The 25,421-nt window shown below is 45.1% G+C and overlaps 1 protein-coding gene across 4 annotated transcripts in view; it reads left to right on the forward strand.

Moving 5' to 3' along the window:
* NR2C1 (nuclear receptor subfamily 2 group C member 1) overlaps nucleotides 1–25,421 on the forward strand; it is a 338,385-nt gene that overhangs the window by 253,601 nt on the left and 59,363 nt on the right. For all 4 annotated transcript variants that reach the window (XM_069229104.1, XM_069229106.1, XM_069229105.1 and 1 more), the window contains 2 exons: nucleotides 3,161–3,300; nucleotides 14,649–14,786. In XM_069229104.1, coding sequence (XP_069085205.1) covers nucleotides 3,161–3,300; nucleotides 14,649–14,786 — 278 coding nt within the window. The remainder of the gene's footprint in view (nucleotides 1–3,160; nucleotides 3,301–14,648; nucleotides 14,787–25,421) is intronic.

Consider the following 25,421-nt stretch of genomic DNA (forward strand, 5'->3'; position numbering starts at 1 on the left):
GGATCCCAAAAGGGTTTAGTTAGCCCTGTAAAATGAGACTATTTTCTGAGGGCCTCCAGAAGGAGAGTCTGTATTGTTTATACCCTGATCATAAGCCTAAAGAGTACACATACTTCCAAACTTCTTATGGTAAGACATTGAAAGACAGATAAGCAAGCCTTATGTTATGGCTTCAAAAGAAGAAAACGACAAACTCCAATCTCTGGAGATGAAGGATCCCTAAATCCTAAGAGAAAGACCTTGAAGAGAGAAAGAAAACGCTAAAGGCATTGAGTGGGGACCCACTTAAGAAATTACCAAGCATGGCAGATAAAAAGAGACCGGATCAGGACAAGTGGAGTAATACAGCAACTCAAGGCTCATCGAAACAAAATAAATCAAGGTCAGAACCTTCCACTCTTTTTGAGGCGGCATTAGCCTCTGCAGATATAAAAAGGTCTACCTCAGATCCTTCTCGTGGATCACGCACGTCAATGGTAAAACCGTCCTCGGCACTGTCGACGACTTCTGCGGTGTCAATTGTGTCATCAACATCAAGACTAATCTCACAATGTCTTCATCATCGATGAGACCGTGCATGACCGCATCATCATCAACACTGAATTTGGCTGCTCCATTGTCTACACCATTAGTGGACCATCTCTGCGCCTCGGTTGACGGCTGCACCTTCGACTGCACAGTGAACGGCTACTCTGACAACCAGGGTTTTATCCTTGAAGACCGCTCTGTTGACGGCCATTGCTGAACCATTACTGAGACTAGAACAGACTTCACCAAGCAGAAGATGAGGATGATGTAGGACCTTTTGGGGCAGCAAGTAGCCCATCACAACTGCAGGTAAAATGCCAGGAAACAGATGAGGAGTTGAACCAGGATGAGCCAGCTTCCTTACACGGGGATTTCTCCTTTAGGGAAAAGTCATAAAGAGTTTCATGAGTCTTACCCTCATGAGGAAACTTTTGAGGAACAGCCTTTTCAGGTATCAATGATGCAGGTTCCTGTAGCCCTTATTACAGACCTCCATTAGCTGCTTCAGGATTATAATAAGAGATTTCCTCAAAAGGAAGCTCCGCCACCAAGACAACTAAAAACTCTGATATCCCCAGCTGGCATTTTGTCATGTTTTCCTGGGATAACGGCTCAACAAAAGAACCCAACTGCACAGCACATAGACATTCCTCAACCAAAACAGTTAGGCTCAATTACTATTCACAATGATTATATGGATCAGGGCGATGATGATGAAGAACCTAAAGAAGGGGAAATAGCCCAGGATCAGCCCACAAATACAGAAAGTGAATGAGACAATTACGTTGCACCAATATAGGCCCCTCCAATGCCTCCAGCTGCTAGTTAACCACTAGATGTTATTAGTGGCTTCCATGCTTTCTTAGAAAGAGCTGCCAAAAGGTAAGATATACCAGTATTTGTTCAGCAAACACTCTTTCTTGTATGACTTCAAAGAAACATTGGGGAAACTGTGAGAGCTATACCCATTGTAGAGTATATTTGGATAGAGGGCCTTAAGTTCATTAAACAAAAAACTACTACAGTGGCAGCAGTAATACCTAGACTCGACAAGAAATACAAGGCCCCATACAACGTCCCATTGTCTCTGATCACTCAAAACCAGTTTTGTTGGTTATGCAGGCAGCACGACGTCAGGAGGTGCAAGGTTGGATAATATTTAAGGGCGTCCAAGGCACTAGCCATACTGGGCAGATATATTCAACACAATTGTATTTTCGGGAGAACAAAAACCATGAGGCAATATCTATTCTTTAGGAGGGAGAAAAGACAGAGGTTATAGAGGCGGCAGTGGTTGTGGCTTTAACTGGATTTAGACAAATGGCCGGAGCAGTACTTTTAAAAAGGCAGGGCTGGTTAAAAGTGACATTATTAGTACACTCAAAAATAAAAATAAAACAGTTATGCCATATAATGGAGATGCTGTTTTTCAGAAGCATACTTGTGATGTGCTGCGGTCAATAAAGGCTGATACGGGGACAGCAAGATCACTTGGAGTGCTTCAACAGTGAAGGCTTTAGTCATTTTGTGGCGCTAGGGGTAGAAGCCAATATTCCTTTATTGTGCATTCATCTGATCCCAAACTATCGCCTGTTCATGAGCCCACTACAGGAGCAAGTGTACAAACAGTGGACACAAGAGACTGGTTCATTCAATGACCTTCTCAGTATAATGCCGGAAATGACAAAAGCTATGAAATAGTGGGTGACCAAGGGCAACATTTCCAAGGGACTAACTTTTCTCAGCAAACCACCAAGTTACGTCATCACAACAGATGCATCCATGGAGGGTTGGGTATCACAGTTCCACGATTGGGAAGTGAGTGGCAAATGATCAACCAATAGAAAAAGAGGTACATAATTTTCCTAGGGCTGAGAGCCATGGCTTGGAGCTCTGTGCTTTCTTGCCAGGAATAAGAGGATCTGAGGTATTCGTTCCTACACACAACCACAATGTTTTATTTAAACTAGCAAGAAAAAAGCCTAAAAAGTTAAAGAAACGCAATTTGTGTCTTCCAGACCAATGAACATAATGAGAGTAATCAAAAACTGTTTAGGTAGAAAATTGGGGCAAAGTGGACAAAAACAGAGCAATAAAACACAAATTAAAAGGCAAAGATAATATTACAAAACAATGTACGACTGTGGATGTAAATAAAATGATAAGTTTATGGGAAAATTATGTTCTTGGTGTGGAGAAAGATAAAGAAGGAAGATAAAATTCACAAGAAAAAGCAATACTTTAGCAATTCAGCAAGTATGTCACATAAAGTTATAGCCAGCTAGATAGTTTAGAAAGGAATATTGTTGTAATGTATTATATGGATGTGCAAACGTTAACTGTTCAGGGTATGATATGTTAAGTTCAGCTAATCTGCATCACTGACTGTAGAATATGAATGTATGGTGCCTGGTAGCTAAGGCAGGCTTCAGTACACAAGTCTTCTATGGGCACTGAATGTGCATTAGATATTGAAACAAAGTCTGTGTGGAGATTTGAGCAGTCTTAGTTGCTTAAATGAGACCAGAAATAACCTGTCTGTTTCCACCCAGCTATTTAACTGATATAATGTTTTTTGTGTTATTACTGTCCTATATGGTTGTATCAACAAATGTTTATTTTCCCTGAACAGAACAGAAAACAGCATATCCTTGGTGAAATCCTGCTGGAATGAACTATTTGCGCTCGGCTTAGCCCAGTGTGCGCAAGTTATGAATGTGGCCACCATATTAACTGCGTTTGTTAACCACCTTCATGGTAGTCTTCAGCAAGGTAAAATGCATCTATTGCAATGCAGCCACTGCTAATGATTGTTTTGGCAGTGTACTGTTGTTGGTTGGGATATGTTTTGTTTGCTATTTTATGCCTGGTTAATTTAACAAATGTTAACTCTACATATTTTGTTTACTTAAACCAGTGTGTGACTTTTCAGAACCCATGAAATGAGGCCTATGTACTGTGAAAGCAAGATTTTTGTTTGAAAGGGAAATGTAGGAAGTTGGCTCTGTATGTGCTATTTCAAAGTAAGGAATAGCATGCACAGAGTCCAAGGGTTCCCCTTAGAGGTAAAATAGTGGTAAAAATAGATAATACTAATGCTCTATTTTGTGGTAGTGTGGTCGAGCAGTAGGCTTATCCAAGGAGTAGTGTTAAGCATTTGTTGTACATACACATAGACAATAAATGAGGTACACACACTCAGAGACAAATCCAGCCAATAGGTTTTTATATAGAAAAATATCTTTTCTTAGTTTATTTTAAGAACCACAGGTTCAAATTCTACATGTAATATCTCATTCGAAAGGTATTGCAGGTAAGTACTTTAGGAACTTCAAATCATCAAAATTGCATGTATACTTTTCAAGTTATTCACAAATAGCTGTTTTAAAAGTGGACACTTAGTGCAATTTTCACAGTTCCTAGGGGAGGTAAGTATTTGTTAGGTTAACCAGGTAAGTAAGACACTTACAGGGCTTAGTTCTTGGTCCAAGGTAGCCCACCGTTGGGGGTTCAGAGCAACCCCAAAGTTACCACACCAGCAGCTCAGGGCCGGTCAGGTGCAGAGTTCAAAGTGGTGCCCAAAACACATAGGCTAGAATGGAGAGAAGGGGGTGCCCCGGTTCCGGTCTGCTTGCAGGTAAGTACCCGCGTCTTCGGAGGGCAGACCAGGGGGGTTTTGTAGGGCACCGGGGGGGACACAAGTCCACACAGAAATTTCACCCTCAGCGGCGCGGGGGCGGCCGGGTGCAGTGTAGAAACAAGCGTCGGGTTCGCAATGTTAGTCTATGAGAGATCTCGGGATCTCTTCAGCGCTGCAGGCAGGCAAGGGGGGGATTCCTCGGGGAAACCTCCACTTGGGCAAGGGAGAGGGACTCCTGGGGGTCACTTCTCCAGTGAAAGTCCGGTCCCTCAGGTCCTGGGGGCTGCGGGTGCAGGGTCTCTCCCAGGTGTCGGGACTTTAGATTCAAAGAGTCGCGGTCAGGGGAAGCCTCGGGATTCCCTCTGCAGGCGGCGCTGTGGGGGCTCAGGGGGGACAGGTTTTGGTACTCACAGTATCAGAGTAGTCCTGGGGTCCCTCCTGAGGTGTCGGATCTCCACCAGCCGAGTCGGGGTCGCCGGGTGCAGTGTTGCAAGTCTCACGCTTCTTGCGGGGAGCTTGCAGGGATCTTTAAAGTTGCTGGAAACAAAGTTGCAGCTTTTCTTGGAGCAGGTCCGCTGTCCTCGGGAGTTTCTTGTCTTTTCGAAGCAGGGGCAGTCCTCAGAGGATGTCGAGGTCGCTGGTCCCTTCGGAAGGCGTCGCTGGAGCAGGATCTTTGGAAGGCAGGAGACAGGCCGGTGAGTTTCTGGAGCCAAGGCAGTTGTCGTCTTCTGGTCTTCCGCTGCAGGGGTTTTCAGCTGGGCAGTCCTTCTTCTTGTTGCAGGAATCTCATCTTCTAGGGTTCAGGGTAGCCCTTAAATACTAAATTTAAGGGCGTGTTTAGGTCTGGGGGGTTAGTAGCCAATGGCTACTAGCCCTGAGGGTGGGTACACCCTCTTTGTGCCTCCTCCCAAGGGGAGGGGGACACAATCCTAACCCTATTGGGGGAATCCTCCATCTGCAAGATGGAGGATTTCTAAAAGTTAGAGTCACCTCAGCTCAGGACACCTTAGGGGCTGTCCTGACTGGCCAGTGACTCCTCCTTGTTTTTCTCATTATTTTCTCCGGCCTTGCCGCCAAAAGTGGGGCCTGGCCGGAGGGGGCGGGCAACTCCACTAGCTGGAGTGTCCTGCTGGGTTGGCACAAAGGAGGTGAGCCTTTGAGGCTCACCGCCAGGTGTGACAATTCCTGCCTGGGGGAGGTGTTAGCATCTCCACCCAGTGCAGGCTTTGTTACTGGCCTCAGAGTGACAAAGGCACTCTCCCCATGGGGCCAGCAACATGTCTCTAGTGTGGCAGGCTGCTGGAACCAGTCAGCCTACACAGCTAGTTGGTTAAGTTTCAGGGGGCACCTCTAAGATGCCCTCTGGGTGTATTTTACAATAAAATGTACACTGGCATCAGTGTGCATTTATTGTGCTGAGAAGTTTGATACCAAACTTCCCAGTTTTCAGTGTAGCCATTATGGTGCTGTGGAGTTCGTGTTTGACAAACTCCCAGACCATATACTCTTATGGCTACCCTGCACTTACAATGTCTAAGGTTTTGTTTAGACACTGTAGGGGCACAGTGCTCATGCACTGGTACCCTCACCTATGGTATAGTGCACCCTGCCTTAGGGCTGTAAGGCCTGCTAGAGGGGTGTCTTACCTATACTGCATAGGCAGTGAGAGGCTGGCATGGCACCCTGAGGGGAGTGCCATGTCGACTTACTCATTTTGTTCTCACTAGCACACACAGGCTTGTAAGCAGTGTGTCTGTGCTGAGTGAGGGGTCTCTAGGGTGGCATAAGACATGCTGCAGCCCTTAGAGACCTTCCTTGGCATCAGGGCCCTTGGTACTAGAAGTACCAGTTACAAGGGACTTATCTGAATGCCAGGGTGTGCCAATTGTGGATACAATGGTACATTTTAGGGGAAGGAACACTGGTGCTGGGGCCTGGTTAGCAGGGTCCCAGCACACTTCTCAGTCAAGTCAGCATCAGTATCAGGCAAAAAGTGGGGGGTAACTGCAACAGGGAGCCATTTCTTTACACAAGCCCCCCCCAGCCCACAGGCCAGGAGACTCAGCCCAAGCTGGGAGAGTCTTCCTAGTCTGTCAGGCGAGGAAGAGTAGGAGAAATAGGCTGGTTAGTTGCAGGGCCTACTCTGCCTTACATCCTTCTGTTCAGGTCATTCCCTTTGGGGAACTGACCCACTTCCACAGTAATAGGACCTAGTCTGAATTGCCTCTTGTCTGCCTCTTCAATGTCTCCACCCATTCTTTCTATTTTGGTCTTAGAGGTGTCCACCTCTGCTAACCTTATCTTGGCCAGGGTCACCCCTAGCTTACCCAGAGAGGTTACCCAGAGCTGGAGTAACCCCACCATGACCAATAGGGTCAGGGGGCCTAACTTGCTATTTGGCATGGGGTCAGACCACCATGCTAAGGATAGTGCAGCCATAAAGGCTAACACCCAGCAGAGGCCACTGACAGCTGTCAGTGCCCAGAACCACACCTTTAGCTCTTCACCTAAAAGGGAAGGGGCTAAGTTACAGGCTTCTTTGGGTTCAGGTTGCCTGTCTGCTGTATTGGAGTGGGGGGTTACCACATCTTGTAGTAAACACCCTTCTTCCACTCTTTCTTCTGTTAGCTGAGGAGCCACCCACTCAGGTTTAACAGTTGCCTGACTAGCCAGGACTTCTTGTGGGTCAGGTTGGACTTTATCAGGGCCATTTTTGGAGTTCTCCCCTACTGGAGCAGAATCTCCTTGGCTTGCTGTAACCTTGGCTAAAGGTTGTCCACCCTTCCTACTCTGTTTTCTTTTCTTCTTCTTCTGGGGCCTGCTTGCATTTACTGCAGAGGCAGGACTTCCAGAATCCTTGGGAGAGGACTGGCACTGAACCAGTTTCTCTCTTGGGCTCTGACTAACCTCTGGGTAGTCATTTCCAAGGAGACAATCAAGGGGGAGGTCTGTACTGACTACTACCCTTCTCCAGCTAAGAGTGCCACCCACTTCTATGGGCACTAAAGCCACAGGCCTCTTAGTGACCCTGTCTAGGCTAACTCTTACCCTGGCAGTCTCACCTGGGATGTACTGGTTTGAGAGCACCAGCCTGTCATGCACAATAGTGTGACTGGCACAAGTGTCTCTCAGGGCAGTGGTTGGGATTCCATTCACCAGTAGGTGGTGGAAGTGTCTACTTCCCTCTGGAATCTCCAACTCACCTGTTGGGCCCTGTTTCCAGTTGAAGGCTAGGAAGACCTCCTCATCTGAGGAGTCATCTCCCATGGCTACACTGGTTACCCCAGGAATTTTGTTCTGGGGTTTGTTTTTGGGACAAGAAGTGTCCTTGGTGTGGTGCCCAGACTGTTTACAGTTGTGGCACCATGCCTTAGTGGCATCCCAGTTCTTACCCTGGTACCCACCTTTGTTTTGGGTTGTGTCTTGGGGCCCACCCACCTGTTCTGGTTTTTGGGGGCCTACAGAGGACTCTTTTTCTTTGTTTCTAGTGTTACCCACTTTCTCCTGGGGAGTTTTTGTAACCCCTTTCTTTTGGTCACCCCCAGTGGAAGTTTTGGTTACCCTAGTCTTGACCCAGTGGTCTGCCTTCTTTCCCAATTCTTGGGGAGAAATTGGACCTAGGTCTACCAGATACTGATGCAACTTTTCATTGAAGCAGTTACTTAAAATGTGTTCTTTCATAAACAAATTATAAAGCCCAACATAGTCACACACTTCATTTCCAGTTAACCAACCATCTAGTGTTTTTACTGAGTAGTCTACAAAATCAACCCAGGTCTGGCTCGAGGATTTTTGAGCCCCCCTGAATCTAATTCTATACTCCTCAGTGGAGAATCCAAAGCCCTCAATCAGGGTACCCTTCATGAGGTCATAAGATTCTGCATCTTTTCCAGAGAGTGTGAGGAGTCTATCCCTACACTTTCCAGTGAACATTTCCCAAAGGAGAGCACCCCAGTGAGATCTGTTCACTTTTCTGGTTACACATGCCCTCTCAAAAGCTGTGAACCATTTGGTGATGTCATCACCATCTTCATATTTTGTTACAATCCCTTTGGGGATTTTTAGGATGTCAGGGGAATCTCTGACCCTATTTAAGTTGCTGCCACCATTGATGGGTCCTAGGCCCATCTCTTGTCTTTCCCTCTCTATGGCTAGGATCTGTCTTTCCAAAGCCAATCTTTTGGCCATCCTGGCTAACTGGATGTCCTCTTCACTGGGGTTATCCTCAGTGATTTCAGAGGTGTTGGTCTCTCCTGTGAGGGAACCAGCATCTCTGACTATTATTTTTGGAGTCAGGGTTTGAGGGACCCTGTTCTCCCTAGATAGGACTGGTAGGGGGGAATTGTCCTCCAAGTCACTATCCTCTTCCTCTGAGTTGCCACCCTCAGAGGGGTTGGCCTTTTCAAACTCTGCCAAAAGCTCCTGGAGCTGTATTTTGGTAGGTTTGGGGCCCATTGTTATTTTCTTTATTTTACAGAGTGACCTTAGCTCCCTCATCTTAAGATGGAGGTAAGGTGTGGTGTCGAGTTCCACCACAGTCACATCTGTGCTAGACATTTTGCTTCTAAAAGTTGGAATACTTTTTAAGAATCTACAACTGGTTCTAGAATCTAATTCAAACTTTTACAAACTTTTAAACTCTAAAAGAAATGCTAAACAGGATCTAACACAAGGCCCTAGCAGGTCTTTTAAGAATTTAGAAAACTTTTCAAATTGCAAAAATCAATTTCTAATGACAATTTTGGAATTTGTCGTGTGATCAGGTATTGGCTGAGTAGTCCAGCAAATGCAAAGTCTTGTACCCCACCGCTGATCCACCAATGTAGGAAGTTGGCTCTGTATGTGCTATTTCAAAGTAAGGAATAGCATGCACAGAGTCCAAGGGTTCCCCTTAGAGGTAAAATAGTGGTAAAAATAGATAATACTAATGCTCTATTTTGTGGTAGTGTGGTCGAGCAGTAGGCTTATCCAAGGAGTAGTGTTAAGCATTTGTTGTACATACACATAGACAATAAATGAGGTACACACACTCAGAGACAAATCCAGCCAATAGGTTTTTATATAGAAAAATATCTTTTCTTAGTTTATTTTAAGAACCACAGGTTCACATTCTACATGTAATATCTCATTCGAAAGGTATTGCAGGTAAGTACTTTAGGAACTTCAAATCATCAAAATTGCATGTATACTTTTCAAGTTATTCACAAATAGCTGTTTTAAAAGTGGACACTTAGTGCAATTTTCACAGTTCCTAGGGGAGGTAAGTATTTGTTAGGTTAACCAGGTAAGTAAGACACTTACAGGGCTTAGTTCTTGGTCCAAGGTAGCCCACCGTTGGGGGTTCAGAGCAACCCCAAAGTTACCACACCAGCAGCTCAGGGCCGGTCAGGTGCAGAGTTCAAAGTGGTGCCCAAAACACATAGGCTAGAATGGAGAGAAGGGGGTGCCCCGGTTCCGGTCTGCTTGCAGGTAAGTACCCGCGTCTTCGGAGGGCAGACCAGGGGGGTTTTGTAGGGCACCGGGGGGGACACAAGTCCACACAGAAATTTCACCCTCAGCGGCGCGGGGGCGGCCGGGTGCAGTGTAGAAACAAGCGTCGGGTTCGCAATGTTAGTCTATGAGAGATCTCGGGATCTCTTCAGCGCTGCAGGCAGGCAAGGGGGGGATTCCTCGGGGAAACCTCCACTTGGGCAAGGGAGAGGGACTCCTGGGGGTCACTTCTCCAGTGAAAGTCCGGTCCCTCAGGTCCTGGGGGCTGCGGGTGCAGGGTCTCTCCCAGGTGTCGGGACTTTAGATTCAAAGAGTCGCGGTCAGGGGAAGCCTCGGGATTCCCTCTGCAGGCGGCGCTGTGGGGGCTCAGGGGGGACAGGTTTTGGTACTCACAGTATCAGAGTAGTCCTGGGGTCCCTCCTGAGGTGTCGGATCTCCACCAGCCGAGTCGGGGTCGCCGGGTGCAGTGTTGCAAGTCTCACGCTTCTTGCGGGGAGCTTGCAGGGATCTTTAAAGTTGCTGGAAACAAAGTTGCAGCTTTTCTTGGAGCAGGTCCGCTGTCCTCGGGAGTTTCTTGTCTTTTCGAAGCAGGGGCAGTCCTCAGAGGATGTCGAGGTCGCTGGTCCCTTCGGAAGGCGTCGCTGGAGCAGGATCTTTGGAAGGCAGGAGACAGGCCGGTGAGTTTCTGGAGCCAAGGCAGTTGTCGTCTTCTGGTCTTCCGCTGCAGGGGTTTTCAGCTGGGCAGTCCTTCTTCTTGTTGCAGGAATCTCATCTTCTAGGGTTCAGGGTAGCCCTTAAATACTAAATTTAAGGGCGTGTTTAGGTCTGGGGGGTTAGTAGCCAATGGCTACTAGCCCTGAGGGTGGGTACACCCTCTTTGTGCCTCCTCCCAAGGGGAGGGGGACACAATCCTAACCCTATTGGGGGAATCCTCCATCTGCAAGATGGAGGATTTCTAAAAGTTAGAGTCACCTCAGCTCAGGACACCTTAGGGGCTGTCCTGACTGGCCAGTGACTCCTCCTTGTTTTTCTCATTATTTTCTCCGGCCTTGCCGCCAAAAGTGGGGCCTGGCCGGAGGGGGCGGGCAACTCCACTAGCTGGAGTGTCCTGCTGGGTTGGCACAAAGGAGGTGAGCCTTTGAGGCTCACCGCCAGGTGTGACAATTCCTGCCTGGGGGAGGTGTTAGCATCTCCACCCAGTGCAGGCTTTGTTACTGGCCTCAGAGTGACAAAGGCACTCTCCCCATGGGGCCAGCAACATGTCTCTAGTGTGGCAGGCTGCTGGAACCAGTCAGCCTACACAGCTAGTTGGTTAAGTTTCAGGGGGCACCTCTAAGATGCCCTCTGGGTGTATTTTACAATAAAATGTACACTGGCATCAGTGTGCATTTATTGTGCTGAGAAGTTTGATACCAAACTTCCCAGTTTTCAGTGTAGCCATTATGGTGCTGTGGAGTTCGTGTTTGACAAACTCCCAGACCATATACTCTTATGGCTACCCTGCACTTACAATGTCTAAGGTTTTGTTTAGACACTGTAGGGGCACAGTGCTCATGCACTGGTACCCTCACCTATGGTATAGTGCACCCTGCCTTAGGGCTGTAAGGCCTGCTAGAGGGGTGTCTTACCTATACTGCATAGGCAGTGAGAGGCTGGCATGGCACCCTGAGGGGAGTGCCATGTCGACTTACTCATTTTGTTCTCACTAGCACACACAGGCTTGTAAGCAGTGTGTCTGTGCTGAGTGAGGGGTCTCTAGGGTGGCATAAGACATGCTGCAGCCCTTAGAGACCTTCCTTGGCATCAGGGCCCTTGGTACTAGAAGTACCAGTTACAAGGGACTTATCTGAATGCCAGGGTGTGCCAATTGTGGATACAATGGTACATTTTAGGGGAAGGAACACTGGTGCTGGGGCCTGGTTAGCAGGGTCCCAGCACACTTCTCAGTCAAGTCAGCATCAGTATCAGGCAAAAAGTGGGGGGTAACTGCAACAGGGAGCCATTTCTTTACAGGAAATAACAGTCAATACGCAGTAATGGTGATCTACAGAACCAAATCTTTATTTGCGTTAAGTCCCGGGGTGGAAACATAGACTGGGGCAACCTGTTTAAATGTTTCATCCTGTTCTAGTTCAGATGCCATATATATATATGTTTGAAAATACATTACTATCTATTATAATCGCTAACTCATTATGACGCACAGCTGTGGAATGCAATCATCAAAGAAAGAAAGGCAATTACATTACAAAAGAAAAGTCTAACAGCAAAGCAAATGTATAGTGATGGCACCCCAGGACCATGCTCACCTTTTTACCTAAGGCTCAAGGTTATTGCTTGAAGCAAACAATATTCCAAATGCACGTGGAATGACCTCTGTAAGGTGCGCCTAGGTTACATACCGCAAAAGCCATAATTCCAAGCAAATGTCACTCTTATCTAACCTAAAAAATACTATTCTCAAAAGTGAGTGCTCTGACAGGATGTTAATTGAACAATAACCAATTATTTTCTTGGGTGTCTCAAAGTTCAAGGTTACAAAACCTACACAGACTTGAGATAAGGCAGTCTTGTGTGCCTATGCTCTTGTACCTGCATTTCAGTAAGGCGAAAGCTTTGCATCTTATCTTAAGTGGCCATTTTCACAGGAACATGAGTATTTCTTTGAAAACTATTCTAAAAGCACAATTCAAAATGGAGAATATGTTGCTAATGTTTGAACACAGGTTATAATCTGTATGTTTATTTTCTTTCTTCCTTCACAACCGGCCCTTTTGAATTTTGATGAAACATTAGTCCCAGCACCACTTAGTCTATCTTTATTTTACGCAGTTCTTCAGTGACAGCATCTTGCATTATTATGGTTATTGGCCATGGAATTAGTGCACATATATTAACACATGAATCATTGTATGGTAAAGGTAGGTGCAAGAAAGGCATTCCTTTTTCTACTGTTGCCAGCATTCCTAAACTTATCGAGCAATTTGAAATATTAATTTCCCTGTGCTATACTCTTTTAGATGATGGGTGTGCAAATCTGAACCTCCTATACCATGTTCAGAGCGCGGTACAGATGGATAATACATTTCATACACAAAATGACAATAATGGCTATTACACATATTAGACCAAAAACAAGTGGGAACACTTTCTTCCACATCCTTCTATTTAAGTCTCTCTTTGTAGCCAGAACAGCCTCTGTTCCTGGCCTCAGGAAGCTGTGTCTATTGACAGTTTATCTAGACACACAGTTTAGGGTCATCAAGACATTTAGACACAGTACCTATAATAGGACCCCACTGTTGCGTCTGGGGATGTAGTTGGCACTGGGATGTTGCTCGGGGTGCAATTTGTTGGGGTCCGCAACAAGCCTGATCTGTTAATGCTTAGTACATTAGGGGATCGAAAAGATAATCAATTTTTCTTCACCACCACAGTGGTTGGTAGAGGTTCAAGCACGTACCAACTAATAATTCCGGGGCACTGCTGTCCGATACCGCACCATTGGTTGAACTCCCAAGATGGATTTTTAGCAGCTTTTACTCTATTAGTTTCTATTATTTTGTCAGTATTTCAACGTGTAACATTTAGACCAGTACCAATGTCTGTCTTTATCTCCAACGTGTCCAGTATTTCTCCTAGTGTCCGTTCTTCACTCTCCAATATATATACCATCTTTATTCAGTCTGCTGTAAGTGTAGATCAGGTACGCACCAGCCCATTGAAAGAGTAGATTGTTATTTCTGATGCCTGTTGGCCTAGGTCTGCGCCTTATTATGTAGATTGCTCTTCCCCTTGTCTTAACCCAAACATTTCATCCACTTCTCTTAGTCTTACTTCTTTTTCCATGATCTCAGTTTGTACGGTATTGTCTTGTTGCTGAGTGGTGGTGGGTGTTGCTGAAATTCTTCCACTATGGTTGTGGCAGTTGATAGCAGCGCTGCTTGCAGCAGCGCCTTCCTCAAGTGATGCAAACAAATTAAATTCCTGCATTTCGCAGTTGTCTGTGTGGCCAGCAGGATTTACAGTGGTTTTTCACGGGGGCTGGAGACAGTTAGGTCTCTGGAAATTGTGCCTTTCACCTGCTGGTTAATGGAAGCAAAACATTTTAGTCACTGCAAAACGATAGTCTCTCATCAGTTTATTGACATGGCAGTTGTCATTTCTCTTTTTGACATTCTGCAAAGCCACCATAGGTTTGTCAGCAACTACTCCGTTGGGCTTAAGATTTGTTTTGTCTCGCTTCAGGCATTGTTCTCTTGCTCACAAGCACAATCAGCAAAGCGTCCATCCATGTCAATTATTTTTCTGCACATATTTCAGTTTTCCCCATGTAGGTTTCCGCCCTGGGGCTTAGAGCAAATGAACGTTTGCTATTGTAGATCATCATCACTGTGTATTGACTGTTATTTCCCTTTCAAACTAAAACTTTGCTTTCACAGTACTAAACTACAAATGGTTAGGGAGCTCACCATTTCGCCATGTACTAGTTGCTGTGGAGCCTATCATTAAGAAACCATCTAGGGTGTGTGCTTCTCCATCTGAGATTTCCTTGATGGTAGAATCTGGCTATGTTTTTTCTAAGGCTTATATGTCTCTGACTTACTTGTCATTAGCTCCTCATTAATCATGTAGCAATGTGCTTTGTTAGTAAGAAATTAGCCCCAACAGGTGAAATGAATAATATACTGTACTTTACTCGTCTCTTTTAAAATATCAGCACTTTAGAAGTCCCTTCCAGAAAGATACGATTCCTTGGCTGGTTGCAAGGTTGATTCTTCAAACTGTTCTGAATGGCAATATTTTCAGATGTTATCAGTGAATAACAAGTTAAAAATGCTCTTAATATTCTGCCCCATTCCATAGCTGAATCAATGGGCGTCATTCTGACTACAGGTAAAATGAATAGCATGCAAAGGAGTATACCACAGCTAATTCAGAGAGGAGAACACTGTTTTTGTATGTTTTTAAATGTTTCTTTCCATTGTAGATAAGTCATCGTCCGAAAGAGTGAAGCTGGTAATGGACCATATCTTCAAGTTACAAGAATTTTGCAACAGTATGGTTAAGTTGAGTCTCGATGGTTATGAATATGCCTACCTGAAAGCCATTGTTCTCTTCAGCCCTGGTAAGTGTAAGTCTTTCTAGAAAGAGGAATGTGTATATATATGGTTTTCAGAGATTGATTTGAGGCTGTTGATTTTAAACATTGTGCCAGTTTAGGAAGGTTTTGACTAGCAAATAATATTTATATACAGGTTTGTGTGTATGTGTACAATTATGTGTACATATATGTGTTCAAAGGCACGTGTAGCTGCAGATACACATGCTTTGCATAAGTTCGCCATCTAGTGTTGAGCTCGGAGTATTACAAGTTGTTTTTATTCGAAGACGCTTTTTCGAGTCATAGGATTGAGTGACTCCTCCTCTTGTTAATAATGCGCATGGACATTGAGTCCTTGTTTCAGATTGTTTTCTTTCCGCCATCTGGTTCGGACGTGTTCCCTCTCGCTCCAGTAGATCTCTGTTCCCTACTATCTAAACTTCTCTATCTTTTCTCTAAACGTCGGTATCATTTTTCGATCGCGTTTTTCTGACTATACTTGATCTGATTGTATCGTCGGGATAGATTAAACACCCTTTCGAGCAACAGCGCCCTTCTTGGGCCTACTTTGAAACAGGCTGATGGATCGGACTCTGGTTCGCTTTCGCCCTCAGTGCCACACCAAGTTCACCTACACCGACCAACACTTGGTGTGCAACCTCTGCCTCTCTACCGATCACAAGGAGGAAACCTGGGAGGTGTGTCGATCCTTCCGCTCCAAGAAAACTCTGCGGGATCGAAGAGCGTGTTGACGAAATAAACGCTTGAAATTTTCAGTGAGGAACAGGCTCAGACTACAGTTTCCATTGCAGATTCTGATTCCAACCGTGACTCCGATGGGACAGCCAAGTGATTCCAGGGGCGCAGTACGTGAGTACGCTAGCCCCTTCCCATCACCAAAAACCATCCTCAAAGTCATCACAACTGGACCAGAAAGATACATCTCGATGTCCAAGCCTCGGGTTCAGCATCGAAAAAGACCAAAATGTATTTGGCATTGAGCGAACAGCGTTCCACTTCTGTTTCAGGATCGACTTGAAGAATGGGGGCTTCTACCTCAGGCCTGAAACATCCATCGTCCATTTCAGAGCCGAAAAAGCTTCCATCAGTTTCTGAGCCTACATTTTTGGGCCGATTTAAAACATTTGGTCTCCAAGCTTTCAGAGCTCAAACCTGTGGGGAAGAAATATGCTCCAGCTGCACAAGAATCGTTATACATTAGGCCCATACTTGAAGTGATGGATGATAAACAGCGCAAAATCCAAATTCATAAGGATACTGGTAGGATTATTGCTTCTCCTCCTTCTACAATTAAAAGGAAATTACCTTTCCAAGAGACTTTGGAAGCTGGGTCTTCACCTGACAAGATTTTCAAACACAAGGAGAAACCAAAGGCAGTAGGCTGATGTTCACCACCACATTCTTCTTTGCTTCTCTCTTCTCCACCACCTGATACTCCTCCATCACCAGCTTCACCTACACAGTTTTCTCCGCAATCCCCTGTTTCTTCACATGGGCATGACTTGGTTGACAATCCTTGCAATGTAGACCCATGGGATTGTATGACCCAGACCTTATTCCATCTAATGATCCTGATGTATACCTCACAAGGCCATCTCGACCTGAAGACATCACGGCCTATAATCAGGTCATTGCTAGGGCAGCTGCATATCACAATGTGCAGTTGCACTCAGATCCCATAGAGGATGATTTTTTATTTGACACATTTCCTCTACACACAAGAAGTACCAATGCTCCCAGGCATGCTTAAACATGCAGATGACCTTTTTCAAGAGCCAGTAAAGGCTAGGGTACTTATACTAAGGGTGGACAAGAAATACAAAGCTGCTCCATCAGATCCACTCTTCATCACACAATTGCCACCTGTTTCTATTGTTAGTGCAGCAAGAAAAAGGGCAAATAGTTAGTCCACTGGGGATGCTCCTCCCCCGATAAAGAAAGCCGTAAATTTAACACAGCAGGAAAGAGAGTGGCAACTCAAGCTGCAAATCACTGGAGAATTGCCAACTCCCAGGCTCTTTTAGCCAGATACGATAGAGCCCATTGGGATGAGATGGGAGTTCCAGCTATATCTCCCACCAGAACACCAAAAAAGGGCACAGCAGGTAGTTGCAGAGGGACAGGCTAGCTCCAACAGCCAAATTAAGTCCGCCCGAGATGCAGCAGACAACGCAGCTAGGGGTATTAACACTAATCATCAGATGGCATGTTTGGTTGCGATCTTCAGGGTTCAAACCTGAGATACAACAAGCTGTACTTAATATGCCTTTTAATAAACAGCAGTTATTTGGACCAGAGGTGGATACCACCATAGAAAATGTTAAAAAGGACTGACACAGCTAAGGCCATGGGTGCCCTTTATATAACACCTGTTCTGGGTACTTTTCGCCACTTCAGAGGTGGTTTTAAACCATCAACATCAGAGCCCTCTACGCCACAACAAAAGTGGGCACAACAGCATTACTCCACAAGAGGTGCCTCCACCTCATCAAAACAGTCACCTTGTCCACATCCCCACACAGTATACATCTCCTGTGGGAGGAAGACTGGAACATTTCTACCATCGATGGCACAACATTACATCAGATCAATGGATACTGTCAATTATCCACAATGGTTATTGCCTAGAACTCATCTCTACTCCACCAAACATTGCCCCCTCGCTCGCATAAGCTTTCTCTAGAACACATCATTTTGTTAAAACAAGAAGTGCAATCGCTTCTACTCAAAGGTGCAATAGAGATCATACCTATACCTCAACAAGGGAAAGGAGTATATTCTCTATACTTCCTCATACCAAAAAAGGATGGTACTCAGACCAATCCTGGATCTCAGACCCCTCAATCAGTACATTTTCTCAGGATGTCATTCCCTTACTACAAAAAACAAGACTACATGACAGCATTAGATTTAAAAGATGTTTACATCCATATTCCCATACATCCAGCACATCGCAAATATTTAAGATTTGTGATAGCGGGCAAGCACCACCAATTCAAAGTGCTACCCTTTGGGATAACAACAGCACCAAGGATATTCATCAAATTCCTAGCAGTGGTTGCAGCCTACCTTAGAAGGCAACATATACATGTCTTTCCCTAGCTGGATGAATGGCTCATAAAAGCCAGCACCATTCAAACCTGTCAACAGCACACACATTACACAATTGATGCCCTACACAGTCTAGGGTTCACAATCAATTACCACAAATCTCATCTACAACCAGCGCAAATACAACCATATCTGTGAGCAATTCCGAACACTCAGTCAGCATTAGCTTACCCAAACCCACAGAGAATTCAAACTTTCCACAATCTCACATCTGTGCTACAATACAGTCAGACTTACAGAGTAAGGTTCATCATGAAATTTCTGGGAATGATGGCATTGTGCATAGCAGTAGTACCCAATGCACGCCTAAACCCCTACAACAGTGTCTCTCGCTATGATGGTCTCAGGGTCAGCTTCACGATCTAGTGTTGTTGGACCGCCAAACTTACAACTTTCTGCAATGGTGGAATCACACCAACTTAGCAAAAGGGCGGCCATTTCAGGACCCTGTGCCACAGACCATAATTACCACCAATGAATCAGTGACAGGTTGGGGAGCCCATCTCAGCAATCTTACTATACAGGGAGAATAGGGCTCAATCCAACAAACTTACCACATAAACCACTTGGAATTGCTAGCAGTGTTCTTAGCACTCACAGCTTTCCAGCCACAGATCACACACAAAACAGTGTTAATAAGGACAGACAACATGACAACAATGTATTATCTGCAAAAACGTGGGGGCGAATTGGGGGGTGGTGGGGAGCACACTTGTAGGAAGTTGGCTCTGTATGTGCTATTTCAAAGTAAGGAATAGCATGCACAGAGTCCAAGGGTTTCCCCTTAGAGGTAAGATAGTGGCAAAAAGAGATAATACTAATGCTCTATTTTGTGGTAGTGTGGTCGAGCAGTAGGCTTATCCAAGGAGTAGTGTTAAGCATTTGTTGTACATACACATAGACAATAAATGAGGTACACACACTCAGAGACAAATCCAGCCAATAGGTTTTTGTATAGAAAAATATCTTTTCTTAGTTTATTTTAAGAACCACAGGTTCAAATTCTACAGGTAATATCTCATTCGAAAAGTATTGCAGGTAAGTACTTTAGGAACTTCAAATCATCAAAATTGCATGTATACTTTTCAAGTTATTCACAAATAGCTGTTTTAAAAGTGGACACTTAGTGCAATTTTCACAGTTCCTAGGGGAGGTAAGTATTTGTTAGGTTAACCAGGTAAGTAAGACACTTACAGGGCTTAGTTCTTGGTCCAAGGTAGCCCACCGTTGGGGGTTCAGAGCAACCCCAAAGTCACCACACCAGCAGCTCAGGGCCGGTCAGGTGCAGAGTTCAAAGTGGTGCCCAAAACACATAGGCTAGAATGGAGAGAAGGGGGTGCCCCGGTTCCGGTCTGCTTGCAGGTAAGTACCCGCGTCTTCGGAGGGCAGACCAGGGGGGTTTTGTAGGGCACCGGGGAGGACACAAGCCCACACAGAAATCTCACCCTCAGCGGCGCGGGGGCGGCCGGGTGCAGTGTAGAAACAAGCGTCGGGTTCGCAATGTTAGTCTATGAGAGATCTCGGGATCTCTTCAGCGCTGCAGGCAGGCAAGGGGGGGATTCCTCGGGGAAACCTCCACTTGGGCAAGGGAGAGGGACTCCTGGGGGTCACTTCTCCAGTGAAAGTCCGGTCCTTCAGGTCCTGGGGGCTGCGGGTGCAGGGTCTCTCCCAGGCGTCGGGACTTTAGGTTCAAAGAGTCGCGGTCAGGGGAAGCCTCGGGATTCCCTCTGCAGGTGGCGCTGTGGGGGCTCAGGGGGGGCAGGTTTTGGTACTCACAGTATCAGAGTAGTCCTGGGGTCCCGCCTGAGGTGTCGGATCTCCACCAGCCGAGTCGGGGTCGCCGGGTGCAGTGTTGCAAGTCTCACGCTTCTTGCGGGGAGCTTGCAGGGTTCTTTAAAGCTGCTGGAAACAGAGTCGCAGCCTTTCTTGGAGCAGGTCCGCTGTCCTCGGGAGTTTCTTGTCTTTTCGAAGCAGGGGCAGTCCTCAGAGGATGTCGAGGTCGCTGGTCCCTTTGGAAGGCGTCGCTGGAGCAGGATCTTTGGAAGGCAGGAGACAGGCCGGTGAGTTTCTGGAGCCAAGGCAGTTGTCGTCTTCTGGTCTTCCGCTGCAGGGGTTTTCAGCTGGGCAGTCCTTCTTCTTGTAGTTGCAGGAATCTAATTTTCTAGGGTTCAGGGTAGCCCTTAAATACTAAATTTAAGGGCGTGTTTAGGTCTGGGGGGTTAGTAGCCAATGGCTACTAGCCCTGAGGGTGGGTACACCCTCTTTGTGCCTCCTCCCAAGGGGAGGGGGTCACGATCCTAACCCTATTGGGGGAATCCTCCATCTGCAAGATGGAGGATTTCTAAAAGTTAGAGTCACTTCAGCTCAGGACACCTTAGGGGCTGTCTTGACTGGCCAGTGACTCCTCCTTGTTTTTCTCATTATTTTCTCCGGCCTTGCCGCCAAAAGTGGGGCCTGGCCGGAGGGGGCGGGCAACTCCACTAGCTGGAGTGTCCTGCTGGGTTGGCACAAAGGAGGTGAGCCTTTGAGGCTCACCGCCAGGTGTGACAATTCCTGCCTGGGGGAGGTGTTAGCATCTCCACCCAGTGCAGGCTTTGTTACTGGCCTCAGAGTGACAAAGGCACTCTCCCCATGGGGCCAGCAACATGTCTCGGTTTGTGGCAGGCTGCTAAAACTAGTCAGCCTACACAGATAGTCGGTTAAGTTTCAGGAGGCACCTCTAAGGTGCCCTCTGGGGTGTATTTGACAATAAAATGTACACTGGCATCAGTGTGCATTTATTGTGCTGAGAAGTTTGATACCAAACTTCCCAGTTTTCAGTGTAGCCATTATGGTGCTGTGGAGTTCGTGTTTGACAAACTCCCAGACCATATACTCTTATGGCTACCCTGCACTTACAATGTCTAAGGTTTTGTTTAGACACTGTAGGGGTACCATGCTCATGCACTGGTACCCTCACCTATGGTATAGTGCACCCTGCCTTAGGGCTGTAAGGCCTGCTAGAGGGGTGTCTTACCTATACTGCATAGGCAGTGAGAGGCTGGCATGGCACCCTGAGGGGAGTGCCATGTCGACTTACTCGTTTTGTCCTCACTAGCACACACAAGCTGGCAAGCAGGGTGTCTGTGCTGAGTGAGAGGTCTCCAGGGTGGCATAAGACATGCTGCAGCCCTTAGAGACCTTCCTTGGCATCAGGGCCCTTGGTACTAGAAGTACCAGTTACAAGGGACTTATCTGGATGCCAGGGTCTGCCAATTGTGGATACAAAAGTACAGGTTAGGGAAAGAACACTGGTGCTGGGGCCTGGTTAGCAGGCCTCAGCACACTTTCAATTGTAAACATAGCATCAGCAAAGGCAAAAAGTCAGGGGGCAACCATGCCAAGGAGGCATTTCCTTACAACACTTATCTCAGTTGTCCCTTTTAGCAAATACAATTTGGAAATAGGCAATTCACAATCACATTCAACTACTAGCAGAGTATATCCCAGGGATAAACAACCAACTATCGGACCTCTTAATCAGGACACAGCAACAAATACACAAAAGGGTAATTCACCCACAAGTGGTTCAACAGTACTTTTGCATGTGGGGAACACCACACATGGGCTTCTTTGCAGCAAGCGAAAATGCAAAATGCCCAAACTTCGCATCCAGGTACCCACACCCTCGATCCAAGGGCAATGCTCTGGTCAACAAAATCCGTCACACCTCCCTCACTATATTACTCGTACTCCCATGTGGGCACTTCTGCACTGGTACACAACACTGTTGGATCTATCTGTAGTACCACTTCAAAAGCTCCCAAACAGACCAGACCTATTGACTCAAAACAAAGGTCAGATCAGGCATCACAATCCCAGTATGTTCAACCTGTATAGACATTCTAAAAGAAGCATGTAAACCTACAACTATATGGAAATGTTTTGTATATTACTGTCAACACAATAACATTGATCTACTTAAAGCATCAGTACAGGTCATTGTCTGTTATTTGCTTTACTTAGGAAAAGCAAATCTTGCATATTCATCTAAAAAAATTCATTTAACAGCAATATTAGCCTACCTCCAAAACAGACAACATAATTCTCTGTTTAGAATTCCTGTCATAAAAGCTTTTAAGGAAGGTCTTAAAAGAGTTATTCCACCTAGAGCTCCACCAGATCCTGTCTGGAATCTTAACATTGTGCTCACAAGGCTTATGGTCCACCATTTGAACTCATGCATTCTTGCATGCTTCAGTTTCTATCATGGAAAGTTGTTTTCCTAGTAACAGTTTCTTCTGTAAGGAGAGCTAGTGAAATTCAAGCATTCACTTTAGAAGAACCTTTCTTCCAAATCACAAACACAAAATAGTACTTAGGACAAATCTAAAATTCCTACCCAAAGTGGTTTCACCATTTCACATCAATCAATCAGTCATTGGAATTGTCAGTCTTCTTTCCACAAAACAAAAGATTTCAGTAAATCCAAACAATTTTTGTGGCTTTTGAGCAGCCTCAAAAGGGTAATCCTATTTCAAAACAGGGATTAACCAGATGGATAGTAAAGTTTGTTCAAACTTGCTATCTTGAAGCTGAAAGACAACTATTAGTAACTTCTAAAGCACATTCTACTAGAAAGAAAGGAGCTTCAGTGGCCTTCTTAGGAAATATACCAATGACAGACATAGGCAAAGCAGCCACATGGTTCACACCACACACATTTACTAAACACTACTGTGTGGATGTGCTATCTCGCCAACAAGCAAATGTTGGTCAAGCAGTGCCTAAAATACTATTTCAAAATACTCCAACTCCTACAGGCTAGCCACTGCATATTTTAGGAGGGGGCTGCTTTTCAGTCTGTGCAAAGCATGTGTATCTGCATCTACGCATGCCATCAAATGGGAAATGTCACTTACCCAGTAGACCTCTGTTCATGTAATGTTGCGCTCAAGATTCACATGCGCCGTCCTCCCTGGAAGCCTGTGGCCGTTGTAGTAAGATATATTGTAAATATGAATATTCATTGCATGGAGTTCTCATTTCTTTACTATCTATGTACTAATACATTTACACACTCTTTACTTCACCCTTCTGCGGGAAAAAAATCTAACAAAGGACTCTATGCCCATGCGCAGTATTACCAAGAGGAGGAGTCACTTGATCCTGTGACTCGAGTACCACCTTCGAAGTAAAACAACTTGTAACACTCCGAGCCCAACACTAGATGGCAGACTTTTGCAAGGCATGTGACTCCACAGCACTGCATGCCACGAACAGATGTCTACGGGTTAAGTAACAATATATATATACAATGTCCTACTGGTGTTCGCCAGTAGGTATTATACTTAGGACCATATTTCCATAGAAAAAGCATTTTCGACTTGCCTGTAACTTTGGCACGGTTTGATGAATCTTCACAAATATTTGCCTCCAAAGAGTGGCCTGGTGATTCTTGTTGTGCACGGGACGTTTTGGGTTGATCCGTCTAGCGGGTGCTGAGAAAAAGGGGACTAAAAAAACATTGCGTTTCCCATGTTGATTTCCATAGGACCTGTCAACACAGCTATAGCCTGAACCACTAAATGGAATTACACCAGATTTGTCAGAAAGCTTGCTGCCGGTACGCAGATTCTCCTTTTTTGTTATTTGGTGTATATCTGTCCAGTAGCTTAGGAGATATTTAAGGGCAAATACATTTGTTTATCTCCTTCCTGAATTTTCCTGAATACACATGATAAAAAGAAGCAGTACAATTGGCTGACTGCAACCTGACTAGAAAGTTGCGACCAACATTTCATTTCATGGGACACGGTCCCTGGGGGTGAAAAATTCAAATTGAAAGTAGCATAAGGGGTCAAGGTTGAGGTACCCTGATCTCAGGGGTGTAACATACGTTTATTTTACGGGCAAATTATACATTTAATTTAATATAACTTTGTGTCACGGTGTGCGATATTCGTGAAAATGCTTGCGTTATCACGAATTGCTGCAAATTATTTTCAAAATATTAACAATTAGGGAACAATTTGAAAGAAAACCACAGACTCATTCATACAATCATACATGCACTCAGAGGATGAGGCGCCCACTCAGACACTCATGTACCCACTCATAGACTCACACACCAACTATCAGGCCCACTCACACATCCAGTGACAGAGACAGGCCCTGTGGCTAACCTGCGGTTCGCACGGCCAAAGGGCTTGGTTGCAAGGCCAGGCCTTTGCTTCTAACCCCACCGCGAATGGCAAATTAAAGTGACTTTTCATTTTTTAAAAAGCCATAGAAATTCACTGAAAAAGACAGCGGTGACATGGACGTTATAGTTAGATTCTAAATTTACTTGTACAAAACCGTAGAAATTCATCAGTTATAGTTGGAATTCTTTTAAGTAACTATAACTCGCGCCCTAAGGCAACTATAACTTGCGCCTTCGTCATGCACAGTTAATTATATCACATATTATGTCATTGATGAGTTCTTGTATGGCATCTTTGATATCACTGCAACGTTTGCAATAACATTATTGATAAGAAAACTGTGCACGGCAAGGGCGCAAGTTATAGTTACCTTAGGGCGCAAGTTGTAGTTACTTGAATAAATTCTAACAGCTGAATTTCTGTGGACAGAGGCGTGTTGTGAAACCCATAAACATTTTCACTACTGTGGCACCTCCTGTTGTGTTGGAAATATTACAGCACCAAAAAGCATTACAAAATATCAAGCCCACCAGATGTTATTATTAGACTTTTCTTACTGTAGGTAATAGTCTCATAAAGCATGCACATACCGAGGTTTTGTGGTGCTAGTGACAATTGGACCACAGTGGAATAACCTATTTATGAGAGGCGCTGAAGAGCCGTGTTTTCAACCCTTTAAACAAAAAAAAAAAAAAAGGGTGAGATTAGTTTGGGATCTAATGGACACTGGCAAAGAGTTCCAGATTTTGCAGGCAAGAAATGATTTTTTTTGCCTAACCATCTTGTTTTATTGATCTTGGGTACGACTACCAGTTTGTTGCACGAAGATATTAAATCACGCTGTGGTGTGTATTATTTAAAAATATTTTGTAAGTACTGAGATCCTGTATCATGTAGAGCTTGATGCGCAACACACAGGGCCTTAAACTGTACTTTGTCAGAGATAGGAAGGCAATGTAAATCCCGTATTTTGTTAGTTATGGAGCTAAATTTGTGAACTTTAAGGAAAAGACGGGTGGCTGCATTTTGTAGGGATTGCAGCTTAGCTTGTGGCCGCTTGTTCATGCCCAAGTACAAAGAATTACAATAATCAATCCTTGAGGATCTGAGGGCAACCACCACAGATTTTTTTGCGTCCCATATGGGATGAATGGAAAAATCTTATTGAACACCCTAATCAGATAAAAACAAGATTAAGTGATGAAATTGATCTGATCTGAAAAGCCCAACTGACCATCAAATAGCACCCCCAAATTTCTAGCTTTGCTAATGGGAGAGGGAATAGGACCAATATTTTCCAGCCACCAACAAATACTCTAAAAATCTGGGCTGTTTCCAGAGT

Source organism: Pleurodeles waltl, chromosome 4_1 (genome assembly GCF_031143425.1).
Source record: "Pleurodeles waltl isolate 20211129_DDA chromosome 4_1, aPleWal1.hap1.20221129, whole genome shotgun sequence".
Taxonomy (NCBI): domain Eukaryota; kingdom Metazoa; phylum Chordata; class Amphibia; order Caudata; family Salamandridae; genus Pleurodeles; species Pleurodeles waltl.